At 46.0% G+C, this 18,580-nt stretch overlaps 1 protein-coding gene across 1 annotated transcript in view; it reads right to left on the bottom strand.

Moving 5' to 3' along the window:
- Positions 1-18,580, bottom strand: part of ECT2L (epithelial cell transforming 2 like) — a 449,543-nt gene that overhangs the window by 207,663 nt on the left and 223,300 nt on the right. Inside the window, exon 13 of the mRNA XM_078649356.1 lies at positions 17,325-17,447. Within this exon, the coding sequence (XP_078505482.1) occupies positions 17,325-17,447 (123 nt within the window). The remainder of the gene's footprint in view (positions 1-17,324; positions 17,448-18,580) is intronic.

The raw sequence follows: 18,580 nt of genomic DNA, 5'->3' as shown, positions 1-18,580 counted from the left end.
GACTCTGACAACGTCACATCTGGTGGACGTCGTCGTACAGAGTCGCCTGACGATCTCTACCAACACGCAGAGGTACTGCTGTTGAAACATTTTCAGATCCAGTCAGGCATCTGGGGATAATTCAAAGATGAGGAATCTGCAGCTAGACGTCTCTATCAGATATTTATATATAAACCAAATATTCATGAGTAAGTTTCCTACCAATGCACTACCCATGTCAGTGTGAAACCATACATTTTAAAGTAATACATGACTTCATAAACATGAATGAGTACATTCCATAGCATAACACAATGAAGACATGTGAATGTCTACTGTGAATTAAAACACAGATTGTGGAATGTATTGATTAGGTTGAGAGCAATGCTCTTAGTGGCTTTACATTAATACTAGAAGCTGTGAACTTTACAGCTGGAATGACCGCTAAATGCTAAAGGCAATTTACCTGTGATGCACTAAAGGTGTGGCGTGAAACAAACATAACATAAGCTTTCAAAGTGGAGTTAAATTTCTTGGGACTACATTTTGGAGTTTAAAGTGCTGTTTTCATGGACTAAATTAGAGTGCTTAAATATTCTAATGCTTATGGTGAGCGATTTCTTTCAATCTATCCAGAATGGTTATAATCGCAGACTCCATTAAGCCTACAGTAAATTGTTCCTGGCAGGCACACAATAAGTAACATACCCAGAGATGTCGATGGAATTATTATTATTTTTTAAGTATCAGAACATGGTGAAGAAACTGCCCCATCATCTATGATTTCACTGAGGGACTGACAAAGAACAGATTTTCCGTCTGTGGGGCCAGGTCAGTCTCATAGCAAGTGCTCTTTGTGTAACTGGCCCGTTTCACATGATGTGGTAGCACAGCACTTTGCTTGGCGAGCTCTTGAGCGGTTGTTGCTCGAATATGAATGTACATTGCATGGCAAAACAGGAACAGTTGATTTAATTAAACACTTCGTCTGGGAGCACAGGTACAGAAGTGGGTCTGAGGACAGTCTCAAAGTGCAATCAATCTGAGCGAGTCTTTATACAGGTTTTGGGTATCATAAAAATACTTTCAGTGATCCTTGTTTGGTACAAGAATGCGGGACGTGACTGTGGAGTCGTACATGAGGCACCTGATAACAAATGCAAGTGGGCCTGAACCTTGCTTGAACACAATGTGGGCCAGTGGGTAAAGTGTCCAGTTTGTACCTGTCATGTGTCACGCCAAGCTATGTTTTGCAATGGCCATTACCATTCCATGGCCCTTTCACACTCCACTCTTCCCTTTTACCCACAGATCACCCATGCTTACTTTTCAGGGAACCTGTGGGTGGTGGACACTATACAAATGCTGTAACTAAATCAGTCAGTTGCCTGAAGTCAATATTCTATTTCCTCCTACGGGTAGCTTCTCTATCTACTAATGGGCCAACACCTTGACTCTTCAAAGTTTCTGTTGAGTCATTGTTAGCTTAAGTTGCAGATGTGCCTGTAAAGCAACGTGACTGTACAGTGTTCAACATAATGTGGTATATCCATGCTGTACTTCATATATATTGAGGCACAGATGATGATTCAGAAGACTGCAATCCAGATCAGGCATGCGCATCTACGATAGGTCACATGCCCATTGCCATCCATGTCAAGAGAGTTCATTTCACACAATGCTTTTCAGATTGGAGGTATGAAGCTCTGTATTTGTGTGTGACGCAGATGTTCCTAAATGTTTTCCTTCATTTTGCCAGCAATGTTGGGTTCACCTTTGTAAGAAATCAGGTTTTTGATTGAGGGGAGTGAGGACCTTTCTCAATCAACGACCACAATACTTGCCAGGGAGAACCACAAAAGTCACTAAAGGAACTTGTGCTTAGACCTCTGGTAGCTTAGCACACAAGCACTCAGGCTTAATTTAGCGGTACAGTGTTAAGTATTCATGTAGCATACAAACAGTAATAAAGTGAAAAGATCAAAGCGCCAACTGCCGGTATCGGGTAGACCGAGACCGGGGAAAGTCAAACGTTAAGGCTGAGTGCAGTTCGGGTACACAAGGTGGATTGGGTCCGGTCTTGGCTTACCTTCAAACTTAAAAGAATTTTCAAGAAAAAGAGATGGCAAAATTCAGTAGGACAAGGCAGGAAGTGGTATCCGAGGAGGAAGTGTCGTTGTCGGGGAGCCGCTGGACGAAGTCATGGTGAAGAATTCAACATTCAGATTTAGTCACTTTTTTTGTAAGTAGAAAATCTCCAGCGAGACAAAGCTACTGGCCCTCCAAGTCCCAAGTTTCAGGGTTTGGCTCTTTGGGCACCTTTAGCACCACTTCCAGGGGTCTAGGACTGGAGGGCAGGGATCACTTCAGGCAGGGTTCAAGGTGGTTGTTGGAGCTTGTTGGGTCCCTATAGCTCATAACAGAAGGTCAGCCAACTAGCCCTTGGAGTCACTCTGGTAGTCCTGGGTTCAAGCGCAAGGCAGGCCTCAAGCAGCAGAGCAGTCCTCTGAAGGTACAAGGCAGGCTCCAAGTGGTCTAGGGTGACAACAGCTGGTATCAAGTTCCTTTAGAAGTATGCTGGAGGTAGCCCTTTGAAATGTAAGTGTGGAAAGGGATAGCTCTGCCCCACCGATCCAAGCAGGATGGCCAATCCTCCCAACATCTAGTCGTACTTTGTCTCAATGTCTGGAAAGCACACACAAAGGCCAACTGCCAACTATTCACAGTCATGTGACCTAGGACACAGGCTGCAGGCACCACATGGTTAGGGCAAGAAAATGCCACCTTTTTAGAAACAAAAAAGACACAAATGATAGACGGAATGCAGAACAAATCAAACATTCACCCCTAGTCAAGATTTGGTTTAAATATATCATTCTTTTGCTCACCATGCCACCCCAGTTTAGACTAGCCATATGCAAATTAGTCTTGACCCCGCTCCTCATGTGAACAGTCCAGCCCGAACTGCCAAACCAGGTCCTCCCTGGAACAGAAACAAGCATCCTGGGATTGGTCGAGGGGTATCACTCCTCATCAGCCAGGCTAGCTTGAATCCAGTAGCACAGTGAGCCCAGGACCCAAGTCTGGGAATACCTGGCGTACTTAGGGCGAGAAAGCAAAAGACACACAAATGATAGCCAAGGATATTCTTTGATAACCCCATTGTGTTACTTCCTCTGTTTGCCGCTCTGTGCAGTGTTTGATTATTGCAACATGTTCCCATGCTCTGTTGTCTTTAATCACCCCCTTTTTCTTTGGACCCAGGCTGTTGGGTACTATTGTATGCACCCCCGTTTCTAGGTTTTGCCAAGATTTATCTGTACACCTGTTTGGCTCGCACAGATTCCCAGCCTGTCACACTTTCATAGGTCAACGCATGTTCATCCTGGCCTTTGCAGGATACTTCCTCATCAGCTGTTGTTCAATAAACCACCCCCTACTTTTGGGCTCCTTTGCCTGTTTGGCTGTATTGGAGTAGTTTGGGCGGTGACATGTTGGTTTTCCACTCTTATGGTATTCATAATTTTATGCTTTAAGATGGTTCTGTTATTTCTTGTTGTTGTGACTATACATGTCCCAGCCTTCCCCTCACAACTCTACTCTCCTCATTTCTCACAGGCCTGCTCACATAATGGCACACACAGTGGTTTTCTACTGCACCAGCTCTCGCTGTGCTCTTGACACACTTTAACATAGTCATTTGGAATGTGTGTGGGATGCACATCCCCACACGCCTTTACTCAGTGTATTTGTACCTGAAACATCGCTCCACACACATTGCATTGTTGCAGGAAATGCACCTGACTAATGCAGAAGCTATCACACTGCAAAGGCGCTGGCGGGAACAGGTATACACCACCGATTTCTCCTCATATGCTAGGGGCGTTTCCTGTGTGGGTCAAGGCAAATACTCCTTTTTTGGTTGAAGACACTGTCATAGATGCGGAGGGTAGATATGTGTTTGTGCTTGGTCGTTTTGATGGCCACCAAGGTTCTATATATGCTCCCAATACTGACCAACCTACGTTCTTGCGCAGTTTATCTGAGACGCTGTCCCGCTGGAGTAGGCTGCTGTGGCTCAAGGGGGGAGGGGGTTATTGAGTACTTAACACCACCCTGGATCGCTCCTTTCCCCCGCTACTACGTACGCCAGCAATATTTAATGCCCGGGTGCTACATGATTGGCTGTTGCATTGGCAATTAGTTGATATTTGGCGTTGCGTAACACTTACAAGCGAGTTTACTCCTTTTTCTCCTTTCCACATCACCTTCCCATCCATATAAATAAGTTTGTGGGTGCTTTTTCACTGCTCCCAACTGTGATGCAAATTGACTATTTGGGATGAACACATTCTGAGCATAATCCACAGTATATACAGATTGCATGGGATGCCACTCGCCCTCTGATACCCGATGAACTGACGTGCCATATAAGATGAACTGATACACCATTACACACTCATATCAATCAGCCTTGGAACCTGGCCCTGAGGACTTTAACTCCTTCTTTTCTACAATTTCGATGCTCCTTAGCATCTCAGATCAATGCAAAGAATTAGAAGAACCCATCACGCAGTTTGAGGTTCAGAAGGCAATACGAGCACTAGCGAAGGGCAAGGCCCCCAGGCCCTAACGGTCTCCCTGCAGAGTTTTATGAAGTGTATGCGCCATCGCTTGCTATGAGACTTCTGGAGCTGAATGAGGAAGCTCTCTCTGTTGATACCCTCCCTGCTTCCCAGAGGGAGGCAAGCCTCATATCACTCCCTTAACTAAATAAAGGTCCTCTTTTTCTGTGTTTGTACAGTCCCTTAGCCCTATTTAACTCGGACTACAAATTTTGGCGAAGATCCTTGTGGATCACTTAGCGCCATTGGTTCCGCACTTAGTGCATTCGGATCAGAATGTGTTTGTCCCAGCCTGTAACACTTCCCTCATTCTGAGTCACTTTTTCATGGCGTGACTTCCTCTAGTCAACAATGGCCCTGTGCTAGATGTATAGTCTTAGACCTAGAAAAGACCTTTGACTCATTGGAGTGGCATTACCTATTTGACGTGTTACCTCACAATGGAATCGGACAATGATTTCTCGGGCTGATGAGATTGCTATTAACGCGATTGCTGATCAGGGTAACAACCGGGCCCCTTATATTGTCCCACGTTTTGCATGTGTAGAGGAACTAGACAGGATTGCCCTCTATCTCCCTTGCTTTTTTCGTTGGCAATTGAACGGCTAGCGGAGGCACTGCATGATCAGGGGAGTGCCTAGGGCATACCTCTGGGAGATAGGACTCATATTGTATCACTCTATGCTGACGACATATCACTTTATTTATGGGGCACAACACTATCCTGAATACCATAGTCCTGACACAACACACTTGCCATCCTTTCTGGGTTGAGGGTTAATTGATCTAAATCAGGTTTGCCCCACTTAACTATAGATGATTCTAACCTACATTTTCTTCTGAATGAGATTCAGATGGATTGGCAACCTAGTACGTTTTGTTACCTGGGAGTGTGAGTTCCCACCCAAAATGACCTCTTTGACAGTAACGCTTCCCGCGCGGTGAAGGTCCTTTGCTATCATATGTCCATCTGGTGTATGCTGCCTCCCTCTGTGATGGGATGCAGGGCACTTCTGAAAATGGCTTTTGTATTATTTCACTAACCTTTCCCTCTAAATCCCTGCAGTGTTTTTCAGTTCCTTTAATAGTCAGGTGAGGGAATTCATTTGGAAGAAGTCCAAATGTTGGGTGGCATTGGCGAAATTACATTTTCCAACGGATCAGGGTGGACTCGCTGTCCCGCAGTTTGAACAGTAGTATCCGGCCTCACAAATCCAGTGGACTGCTGAGTTGTTGGCGAGTTTGAACTTAGCAGATATACGGCAACAACGTGACATGCATGAGGCTTACCATCTGTCTTACACCTGTTTCACCCAAGTACAAAGGCCTACACCCGACTCCTTATTGCTGGGGGTAGCATATCGAGGAGCATATCGAGGTTACTGCTGGAGTCTCCTTCTCACCTGCCTCATGATCACTTACACACCAGCATTGGCAATCCTTGGTACACCGCAACACCCTGCATCGTCAGAATTGAATGCACGGCACGCCACTGGTATACACACCTTGGGAGATCTTTATCGAGATGGCGTTCTAATCCTAAGAGAGGCACTGGTAGAAGAGGATGGTCTGCCCACTGGTCAATTTCTGTTATATAATTCTGTTATCACATCCTTAGGTAGTAAGTGGGGAGACATGACCTCTGAACATCCGACCCATCTTGTGATGCCAATCTCCAGATAATAGGGACCAGCAGGTCATTCGTTTGTTGGTTTGCTGATGCTTAGTGGAGGCCTCCTGCTCCACCACTCAGCACTTTACGTCAGCGCTCGGAAGTCGATCTACAATGCCCCTTCATGGATAGGGAATGGGAATACTTGTTGGAATGCCCAGTACATATACCACAAAACTTCCACTTTAGTCTCATTCAGTTTTATATTCTGCACAGAGCATACCTCTACCAAGACAAAATGAATCGCTATTTCAATACAGTCAATGCCGCTTGTCCCAGATGCCAACAAACTGATTCTGACATGCTTCATATGCTATGGGCTTGTCCACGCTTGAGCAGTTATTGGTCAGGTGTTACATCCCATTTGTCATCCTGCACGGGGCGTCAGTACCTGCACACATGGGAGGTATGTATGATGGACCTCTACAGTGACATAAAAACCACAAAGCTAATTCTCGTTTCCTATATCTGGGTTTCATAGTGGCAAAATGCCTTATCACTCGACTTTAGAAGTTGTCTGAACCACCACCACTGATGACATGGCGGCGCTCACTGCTCACATCGGCGCAAGCTGAAAGTGTCGCCTGCACAGAGAAGACAATCCTGGCTTACGCAAATACCCCCTCTCTACCTAAAGGAATACCATTCTGACCGCGCACCAGACGGATATGCACACCGATACGACCGACCTTATAACACCGTCTTAGGGGGGCACAGATCGTTTCTTCACCTTCCCTGCCGGTACTTTATTAGCTGCCACTGTCTGTCAGAATATCCTTGCAGACATGCCATGGGAGGCTAATATATTTGTGCACACAGTGAGTCCTGATTGCTGAGCTTTTTGCGACATTCAGGGTGGGAGAGGGTAGGTCTGCACAAGTGTAGTCCACTTAGTAGTTGTTGTTTTTTTTATTTTATTTTTTTATTAATTTATTTTTAAACTTTATCATACAACGATGCATGATGTACAAATCGATGCATGGTAATACACAGTACTAAACTTAGATTCGTGCATACAGTATCACGGAGGAACTACCCCCCTTCTTTCCCTACCCTCACCTTCCCTCCCCCCAACTACTCCCCTCTAGATTCCCCAAGATGAACAACCGAGAGATGAACAAGGTCGACCAAAATGTCCGCAGATGAGTCCAAAACACAAAATTCGTAATTGTATTCACCAAGCAAAATAATGTCCCCAGATCAAAAGCTATTGGTCACTTCAGGTCAATAGGATCCCCCCAACCCTCCTCTCCCCCATGCAACCACAATTCACTGCAATTATCAGCACAACCATTTTCCCACCGCAGTCACACACCTGATTTACGCCTCAGACGCAGCCTCAGCTCCAATGGCAACAGTCTCATCCCCCGTGTGCTGACCCAAAAGATAAGACATCAGGGATCCGCAAATATCCCTAGGCCGGGACTTCAGTGGCAATTGTTCTGCATATGAATGAAGATACTCCTGCCAAGTGGACATGTCATGTATCCACGCCTTAAATTGGGGCGCTCTGCCCCATCTGCAGGCTACCTGTCGCCGGGCCAGGAGTATGCCCATTACTAGGAATTTGCGGTGCGGCGTTTTGATATCAGCGACCAGACGCAGCAGGACCTGACAGGGTTCGGCTCAATGGGAGTCCCTAGCATCTCAGCTAGTCCCGCAAAGACCTCCCCCCAGTAAGTGGCCACTTGAGGGCAATCCAATGCCAAATGCATGAAGTCAGCTGGACCCTGACCACAACGGGAGCACCTATCATCATCTCTGAGATAGAGCTTATGTAACCTCGCTGGGGTATGATACAGTCGATGTAGAAATTTAAAATGCAGCAGATGCAACCTACTACTACCAGAAACCGTTTCAATCTGAAGGCAAGACATATCCCACTGGTGATCAATAAGTGGTTCGTCAAAGTCCTTATCCCGTTCCCTTCTGGCCCTCACTGGTGAGCGAGGAGGTGCAGTATGAACTCGCGCATACAACAGAGATGTAACATGAGCAGGGGCCTCTGTCTGTAGCATTAAGTGGAGGGAGACAAATGTTTCTGGCTCCTTTGGAAAGTCTGGGGTCTTGGCCCGTACACTGTGTCTAAGCCTAGTGTAAAGGAAGAGGTCCATAAATGAGTACGGATATTCCCCAAAGAATTGGTCTTTTGTACGAAATTCACCCCCAAGATATAAATCACCCCAAGTCGCATATTGCAGTTTAGTTAACAAGTTTTGGCATATCTTTTCATTCGTAACAGGCAGCAGGGGACAGCAGCGTATAGGTATTCTAGGGGAATACATCTGGGGCACCCCTTCAGCTCGGGCCAGCCAGTGCCATGCTTTGACAGTCCAGTCTACCGTGGATGGGTATCCGCCTTTTTCCTTGTATGGTGTAAACACGTATCCTGTTGTCGGGAACGGGGCCATCTATCCATCCTCCACCGCGAGATGAGGCATGTACGGGGGAGGGTGAAACCAGTACACTGCGAAGTGCGTCTGCGCACTATAGTAATATTGTTCAAAATCGGGTACATCAAGCCCCCCAAAACGGTACGGCAGCATAAGTGTGTCCAGCTTCAACCACGCTTGCTTACCTCCCCATATTAACAGCACCAATTGCATTTTCAATGTTTTTAAAAAGTAGGAACCCGGATGGTAAGGGATGTTTATAAATAAATCTAAAAATTTGGGCACTATAACCATTTTAAGTAATAATATCCTCCCAGCCATCGAGAGGGGTAGCCTAAGCCAACTAGTGATGTTTTCCGTCACCCTAGTCATAGCCCGCCCATAGTTCGTCCTCATCAATGCGTCCTTATCTCCGGTGACGTTGATTCCCAAGTATTTAAAGTGACCTGTCTCCCACGTCAGCGGATAATCCAGTGGGTGTATGAGCGTGTGGTCAGTTACGGGAAAAACTGCAGCCTTGCCCCAGTTTATTTGTAGCCCGGCTATTGCCCCAAACTTGGTGATCTCTCGTAAGACTGGGTTGAGGTTGTTTTGTGGCTTATGTATATACAACGTAATGTCGTCAGCATAGAGGGACACTAACAATTGCCTAGAAGGATATATAAGGCATCTATGATTATGGTGTTGCCGCAACTTAGCGGCTAACGGTTCTATTGCTATGGCAAATAGAACAGGGGAGAGTGGGCACCCCTGTCTCGTCCCCCTAGTGATCTGGAAGGCCTCCGAACGGGAGCCATTAAGGAGAACTCTGGCACAGGGCGCCGTATATAGCAATTTGATCCAGCATAGAAAGGGTTCCGGTAGCCCCATGTGCGTCAGCGTTCCCAGCACATAATCCCACTCTACGGAATCAAACCCTTTGGTGGCGTCCAGGAAGACAGCCACCGCAGCACTGTTTGGATCTATATCCTGTAGTACGGCCAGGAGAGTCCGCAGGTTATGAGTCGTGGCACGATTCAGCACGAACCCTGCTTGATCAGGTAACACCAATCGTTCCAGAAGAAGATTTAATCTCGTAGCTAGCACTTTTGCCAGAATTTTAGTATCGCTATTAAGAAGCGAGAGGGGTCGGTACGAGTCGCACAGGTCAGGGGGCTTGCCAGGTTTAAGCAGTGACATAATTCGGGCCTCCCTCATGGTTGCAGGTAGACATCCCTCTGCCAGAGCCTCATAAAATACTGCCTTCAGTATGGGTGCTAAAATGGATACGTAGGTCTTATAAAAGTCAATGGGAACCACATCAGACCCCGGGGCTTTCCCGGACTTCATGGTCATTATTGCCTCCGTAATCTCGTCAACTTCTAAGTCGTGAGCTAGGAATTTGTGTTGCGTGTCCCCCCGCCATGTCAGGGCCACGTCCTCAAAGTAGTCCCTGAGGTTTAGTGGGTTCTGCCTCTGTGACGTATAAAGCTTTTTATAATACCTCGTCAGGGTAGACATTTGGTCTGGGAGAGTTCTATGTGACATTCCTTGCTCATCCTGCAGTTCAGTGACATAGTTACGAAATCTAGGGGGTCTCACCGCTCTAGCAAGGGACTTCCCAGGCCTGTCGCCCTCGCCATATACTCGAGCCACACAGTGTTTCCCCCGGAATTTACATTCTCTCTCAGCAACTTCCATGTATTCCGTCATTTTCTCTCGCAGGCTAGCCTTTAGCACTCCCGTCTTGTCCCCACCCAGTATCGCCCGCTCCAGCTCCCTTAACTTGTTCTACAGATTGTTTAAGTCCCGGCGGAGATCTTTCAATATGCCCCCTTCCCTTGGAGATGCACCATCCCAGCACAGTCACTTTGAACGCCTCCCACACCGTTGTCAAACTGGCCACTGAGTCCGTATTTCAGGGGAAGAATTCCGTAATCACCTGCTCCATCTCTGCCCTAAAGACAGCTACCTGCAAGTGTAGGGGGTTCAGTCTCCAATTTAGAAAGGGGGATAGATCTATCGGGGGGCGCACGGTAACTAACACAGGGGAGTGATCAGAAAACGTTCTAGCCATGTGTACCGCTTTACCAACCCAGTGTGCCATGCCCTTCGTTATGAACACATAATCTAACTTGGCCCAGGTATTGTGTACTGCTGAATGGTGTGTCCCTTCCATCCATGTGGGGTGCAAGTAGCGCCATGCATCCATCAGGTTATCAGATGTTACGATGTCTTGCAAGATGCGTTGAGTGCTGGTGTAGTGTGCCGCAGTAGCATGGGATCGGTCTAGGCAGGGGTCGACCATGGTATTAAAGTCCCCTCCCCAGAGAACATATCTGGGTCCAGGCACGCGTAGCTTGCCCCGCAGTGTGAGCAAATGGTGAGCATCGTCTACATTGGGCCCATAATAATTCGCGAATACGACATCGTGTGAGTGCAGCCTGCCCCAAAGGATACCGTACCTCCCGTCAGGGTCCATATTCAGCCCTCCTACAGCAATTCTAACTCCATGTTTAATGAGTATGGCCACCCCTCTAGAATAACTGGAGTAGGATGCAAAACAGCTATGGGATGCCCATCGCGATGCGAACCGGGGCACACTCCAATGCGAAAGATGGGTCTCCTGTAGCATAGCCACGTGGGCATGATGGCGATCCAAATATCCCAGCACCTGCCTACGTTTTCTGGGGTCATTCAACCCTCTCACATTCCAGGAGACGATGTGAAGAGCAATTCTATCATTGTTGTCCTGAGTCATAGCTATCATTCATCGCATTCTGCTTATTGCCTTGGTCGCACTCGCCTCTCAGTCTCACATAGAATAATCTTTTCTCACTGTACCCCCTATGTTCCGCCTCTTTAAGCCTTTCTTCATGTTTATCCAGTTTTGCCACCACAGCCTCCAGTCTATTGCTCATGGCATCCATTTTAGAGTCAATGGAGGTGAGGCTCTGCTGCATCCCCACCAACGGCGCCTTCCACCCCTCTCGTCGTGCTCCTTGGAGTTGGAGCCGGACGTTTTGCGTGTGCCAAATGTTAGCTTCGCCTGCTTGGGGTCCGTCCTGCCCATAGCTGCCTATTATCTTCAGCTTGCTTATAGCTGGCATCCACATCGTAGGGAAGCAGTCGGAGTGTCCACCGCAACTCTCACCGCGTGTTTCCTGCTCCAATGCGGCCTCTCAGACTACCTCGTATTCCTACCTGGCAGTCCGGATCTGGAACGAGGTGGCAGCGTTTGACGGCGGGGACAGATGGGCAAGCGGGGTGCGTCCCGGGGTGGCACTGTGTCCGGGCAAAAGGAAGGAGGCAGATTGCAATTTCCGAGGCAACTTGAATCCGTGTCCACTCCCGCTAGGAAGAGCGCGCGTCCACCCCTCTCACAAAATGGCAGCGGGAGGCCTGCTACACCTCGGGAATTGTTCCCAGCATCCAGCTGATTCTAAGCGCATTGTCTCCCTCGCTCAGGCTCCTAGGCAATGCTGGTACAACAAGTGGTGTCCCCCCTGATGTCTTCAGTTTCTCCTGCCCCGCCACTCTGCAGCTACCGGGTCATGGGCCTCACCATTGATTGCTCTCGGCTATGTATTCGGACGCCAGTTCACCTGTGTCAGTCTTTTAGGGTAGCGCGAGATGCACCCGCACCTCTGCCCCTGGGGTGTCAGCGCCAGTCTCGATCGCCCCTCGGTGTGCGGCAGCGTTGATCGATCTCCCGCTGTGGCCTCAGACCGGGCATCGCTCCGCAATCCGGCCCGTGCAGCCCGGCCTCGCGTGATTTCCTCGCCCGGCCGGGCGTTCCAGGTGTCGCACCTCGCTCCGTCCCGAAATTCCGGAGCTCGCATCTGCATCTTCAGATCGCCCACAGCCTCCAAAGTCGGGTCAGTTAGGCAGCACTCCCTCCGTTACCAAATGGCAACGTGTAGGTGCCTTATAAGTGAAGAGGATGGGGTTTATGTGGATTAATCCACCCGGATCGGCGGGAGCCTCACGTCAGCGCGGCCATTATGGTCCGGCGCCACCTAGCGCCCCCCACTTAGTTGTTGTATCTACCTTGTTTGTTGTTATGTATTGTCTTCTATAAATGAATCTATATTGATTTTTTTCTGTTGACAGTCGTACCACTATATGGTGTTGGTCACCAATCATACTCCTTTTGTTACTTATCTGGTTCTTGGCTGAGCATGTTGGCAATCTGACCTCTACTGAGGACTGATATGTAGACTATTTTTGCTCTCTATGTGACCTGTGGCTCCTACCTCTTGTTGGTACCTGCTGCCAAATGCGTGGCACATATATAAGTAACTTTGCTTATTGTATGCGTTTTAATTTGCAATGCATACTGGAAAGAAAAAAACTAAAAACCTAAAACAAAAAAAAGAGAGAGGTATGCCTCACAGTAGAAAAAAAATGAATCTGGTACATTTTCACTACCAGGAGTCATGGCAGGGAGGAAGTGGTGAGGGGACCTTTATTCACCTCTCATTTTCACCTTAAAACTTTACCTGGATGTGGAGGGGTTCTACATACTTTCCTGGAGCCCCCTCTGGCTTTGTTAAGCCTCTGAGCTTAAAGACGACCGGAGATCTGATCTCAAAACGTGTACAAAGTTCGAGAAAATAGAGTCACAATTTGCAAATGCTTATACAGGACATTTTAAAGTATTTGCAAACGAACAATTTTGCTGATAGAACTTGTCTTTTGTTTTTTACCAATACAGCTACAAATCTAGGTGTCTCATGAACAATACTGGGTTTTCCAGATGTATTTTCTATTGACTCACGAAGAAAAATGTTAAGTGCAGAGAAACATCAGGCAGATATAAATTTTAATCAAATAAAGATCACAAAATGCACAGACTATCAGTAGAAAGAGCAGACCCTGGAAAAACCGTTAAAACTTTAAGACCCAGCTGTACGGCAAGAACCACTATGAGGAAAGACTCTTTGTGTTAATGGGAAAGAAAACACAGGGAAGACGGGCTTACATGTGAGCCATCGAAAAGCATTATTGTCACTGGCATGTGTATAGGTACAGGTGTGGCTTGTGTGGTCATGGAAGTATTAACTTGTCACAGCCATTACAAGTCAGAGCTTGAGTAAGCGGATGAGATGCACAGGACAAGAATGCCCTATATGGGAAGCACTTTCTGTCAAGTATGAGAGCCAAAGATATGCTCTGCATGTACTCCAATCAGATTTGGGAACAAGTATCCCAAAGAGATTAGGTCCTAGAATAGAGGTTTGGGCTTCCTGTATGGAAAGAGAGATGCATGGCTGTTTCTGTCCATTAAGGGTACCAAGTGTAATGTCCCATGGCACAATCCAATCATATTGGGGAGAATCTTTCATTGCATCCATTCCTGCTATCTGAGTTCAAAAGGTATTTTAGGTAGGGGAACAGCAAGCATTTATATAGGCCCAATGACACATTGCTGATTTGTTGGGAGAGCCAATTGTATATTACTGCCCAACAGATCACTAGACTAGTCAGAGCAGGAGGAAGGAAAATAAAGCCAAATGTAGATCCAGTGTGTAAAGTTAATTCTCATGTACCCAAATACATGCAGATGGCAAGTTCCAAAGCATGGCTGATTATAATAAGAAAAAGGATCCTTGGAGAAACAATGAGCCCCAAAGCTAAAATGACTCGGAGTAGAGATTCCACCTGGGATGGTAGCAGTCCATTTCCACTGTTGCAATATGTGTTGGATTCCAGGGAGGGAACAATGTGTAAAGCAGAGGGCCTTAAAGGAGATTCAGCATGCCAATGCAGTGCTTCCAAGGCTGGGATTATGAGACCTCCAAAGTTTCGCGAAAGTATTTTAAATCCTCTGAAGTGTGGTGGTGTGACAAAGGAGAGGCCACTGCTAATCTGAAGATGTGGCAGTACGAGAAAAATAAGGGTTTGAAACTGTTAGAGAACTTTAGTTTTGCTGATTGGAAGGTGCGCCTAGATTTAAGAGTTTGGTCAAGTAAATAAAATGTGAGCAGTATATACCTGATGATTTGTGGCCAGAGTTTTAGCTGCACATAGATGTAAACGTGGAGGACCCTGGAAGTATCGGAGTGACATAAATTTGAATGGAACAGGTTATTAAACACAAGAGTTTGTACCTTGCCTGGAATGGAATGAATGTCAAATACCAAAATATTCTGGGGGTGGGATATTGGTTGGTATGGATGGGATGAATTTGAAAAACTGTGGAAGAAATGGGCAGTTCATTAAGATAGGTACAGTACACGATCAGGAAATGTTTTAATGTAACTAATATATATTTATAAGCATTCAACTATAACGTAAGTCTCTGGAAGTTAAAATAAATAAAAAATAGACAATTAATGTTTGGTACCTTCAAGAAAAAGATGTTTAAGCTAATATCCCCAGAGATACTCACCTATCATGGAAATGTGGACATTATTAATGCAAACTAAGAATGTAGATCACTAGAAGAGAGTTTCCTGGCTCCAAATTGCCATAAAAAAAAAACATTAATCTTTTCTGCACTCCAATGAGGTAACATAATCGATGATGCTAGGTTATTTCCGTTGCAGTCAAATGAGATGAATTTCAAAAGAGGAAGAATTAACATTAGAATCTTCTGCAGAATAGCTTGGTATATCTTCAGATTGTCTATATTTTGAGGAAATACCAACCTTTCCAAATTGAAACAACTCAGGATGTAGTCTGAGCAGTTTTTCAAGTTATGCATGCCTATACAAAACAGAGATAATGGATAAAGTGCTGAATTCAGGAGTAGTTAATCTCCAGGTTCAGTTTAGATCAATACAAGCTAAGTGGGCACAAGAGAACAATGTGAATTTAACTCAGGGGCAATGGCTGGAAGCATCTGTTCTTAGCTCTAAGGCTCTATGTGTGTTTTAATTTTTAGAGAATGCAATTGTATACTCAAAGGATGGTATATTATACTGTTGTATTGCTTTAAGTGGAATATAAGTATATCTGACTAATTTATTTATTTATTTCATTTCTAAAGCACGCTATCACCTAAAAAAGGCATCCTGGCACTGGCAGACTCATATCGGAGGGGGTCCAAACTGATGACAAGCTAGGGTTTCGGGAAAAGCCATGTTTTTAAGCTCCTCCTAAATAGAAGGAGGTCAGGGGTGTGTCTAAGCTCAACCGGAAGGGCATTCCACAGTTTCGCTGCGGCCACACCAAACGATCTTCCTCCTGCTTTGGCTTTCTTAAACCTAGGTATTGTCACCAATCTAGCCGAGGAGGATCGAAGGTTACAGCCCGGCGCATGCCATATGAACTTCCTGTGCAAACAAACAGGGCCCAACCCATGGAGGGCTTTAAAGACCAAGCAGAGAGACTTGAATTGGACCCTCTGTCTCACCGGGAGCCAGTGCAGCTGAGCCAGAGCCCTTGACGAGGAAGATCTTATGGGCCACCCCAGGGCTAATTTTGCCGCAGCAGACTGAATTCTCTGGAGTCTATCCATAAGATAGTTTGGGGATTCCAACAACAGAGAATTGCAGTAGTCTAACCTACTGAGCACGGTGCAATGCACCACCTCTACCCGGGCAGAGGACGGCAACAGAGGAAGGATTTTCCTGAGCAATCTAATAATAGCCAAACAGGCAGCTACTATCTTCGAAACCTGCGTCTCCAGAGTAAGATTGCTGTTAAACATGACACCCAGGTTCCGCACCACCTTCACTGGCTGTCCTAGATACTTGGAACATGGTAGCTGGATTGATATTATATGGAAATGTAACAGCATGAAAAGTTTCCGGGAAGGTGCTCCAAGGTGTCTGTGAGATTCCCGGGGGAAATTGTACCCAGTAGATGTGAATGCCGTGCTACTTGGCTGCTCTAGGCATGTGGGCATCACTCCTCCTCCAGCTTTCTGCTGGTGGTTCATTGCAATGTTACTGGCAAGGTCAACAATTACAGCACTTTGGAAATCTGCTGAAACACCTAGACAGCAAATGTAGTTAGAGACATTTAATAATGTATACTTTCAGGAGCTGGCCTATGCAAAGCGAGTGGGGAAACGAAGGAGCTCCTTTAAAATGTATAGGTACCTTGCTCCATTCTTTCTGAACTGAAGTAGGAGGGGAACATCAGAATTGTAGTGTGGAATGTATGTGTTCTTTCTGGTTAGCATTTGGTACTTTAGAAATTGCATATTTGGCACTTTAGATATTATGCTTTAGGAATTATATCTATTTAAAATCGCAGTTTCTTTCGGGTGCAATTGAATATGTTGGATTTTGCCTTGAATGTCATAGTGAACTATATCTGCACGTTCTGCCTAGCACTTTGCACTTTGAAAACTGCACTTTTTGCGCTTGTAATAATAATTTTAAGGGAGTGTATGTATTAAGATACTTTGCAGTCTTTGTATTTTGTATGACTCTTTCTGCTCTATTGCCCAACATCCTGTAAGAAACCAAAAATAAAAATATAAACATAAAAAACTAAAAAATACCATTCGAATCTTTTCCTATAAATGAGAAAAACCTACACATGACCCAAATTATCCCATTATGAAACTAAGGAAGGAAGTCTCACGCTCCACGAATTAAGAAAATTAAGTACAAAAAACTACAGAGATATGTTTACACAAAATTATTGCAGCCAGCATATCAGACTCTGAGATACAATGGAGGTACAGTTGGATAGAGCATGGAAATCTACCAATCTTACCTGCAACAATGTACTGAGAGTTTCCTCTGAGTCACATTCAGTCAAGAAAATTTGTTTTTTAAATTCTTTGTTCTTCGTGCATTTCCTTAGTAGAAAAAGGGCTAGGAATTCCAATGGATTTTGCTATGAAAATGTAACAAACACAAAATTATTGATTTATAATTGTTTGAAAATAATTTAACATCAAGTCTAATGATGAAAATAGCCTGTATATTGAAATACAGCAATACCTTAAGTGAAAATAACAATCTTACGAAGGCCCTGAAATACAGCTTCTATAAGAAACAGCCAACTGTAGGTGTATCAAATATAAAAACACACCAAACGAGAGTAATGATGTGATCATTTCAAGTGTAGGTCCTGGATTGCAAGTCCTATAAGAAACTTTTTTTTGGCTATTTGGGGGTGTAGGCCCCTGCAACTTTTTGACCACATAAGGTATCCACACCAAGGGGCCGATTAGGATGGCGGACGGACTTGCGTCCGTCCGCCACCCTTGAGGAGGAGGGAACGTCCGCAGGGGCTGCGGCGTTCCCTCCGTGCTGATTAGGATGTGACCGCCAGGGTGGCGGTCACATCCTCTATATTTAACATTGCGGCGGGTGCAGCTTCAAGCTGCACCCGCCGCAATGTTAAAAAAGCATGTTTTACATTTACATGCACAAAGCGGCCGGCACCGCACGGTGCCTGCTGCTTTGTGCACGCAAATGCAGGGGGGTACCATAGGTACCCCCCATGTGCACCCCCCACCCCCCATTCACCCAGGGGGCCCGCAACGGGCCCCCAAAGTGAATGTCCGTATGCTTTTCCATGGCGGAAAAGCCGCCGTGGAAAAGCATGTATTTACGAACATCCTAATATGGCGGACGGTGTCTCATAGACACCGCCTGCCATGTTATAGCTTTTCCGCCACGGTCGGAAGCCGACCGCGGCGGAAAAGCGGCGGACGGAATTCCAGACCCACCAGCCATCCTAATTTGGCGGTGGGTCTTTGGAGGCTCCGCAGCGGTTTTTCCGCATCCTCCAGGCCGGCGGACACTTCCGCCGGCCCGGAGGATGCGGAAAAATCGCCATCCTAATCGGCCCCCAAATGTGTGTTCTATTCTTCCAACATCATGGGGATCTTAAAGGTACACAAGGTTTGTTGATTCTCCTAGAGGGGACCCAGAAACTAGTCCAAAAACAGCTACATTTGTTTTTTTGGGACAAATGGTAAAGAAGCGCTGTAGATGAATGAGTCTGTTTTTTTCCCTGCA

The sequence above is a fragment of the Lissotriton helveticus genome, chromosome 6 (genome assembly GCF_964261635.1).
Source record: "Lissotriton helveticus chromosome 6, aLisHel1.1, whole genome shotgun sequence".
In the NCBI taxonomy this organism is placed as follows: domain Eukaryota; kingdom Metazoa; phylum Chordata; class Amphibia; order Caudata; family Salamandridae; genus Lissotriton; species Lissotriton helveticus.
Note: the sequence above shows the minus strand (reverse complement) of the source record. Positions and strands in the feature narration are given on the sequence as shown.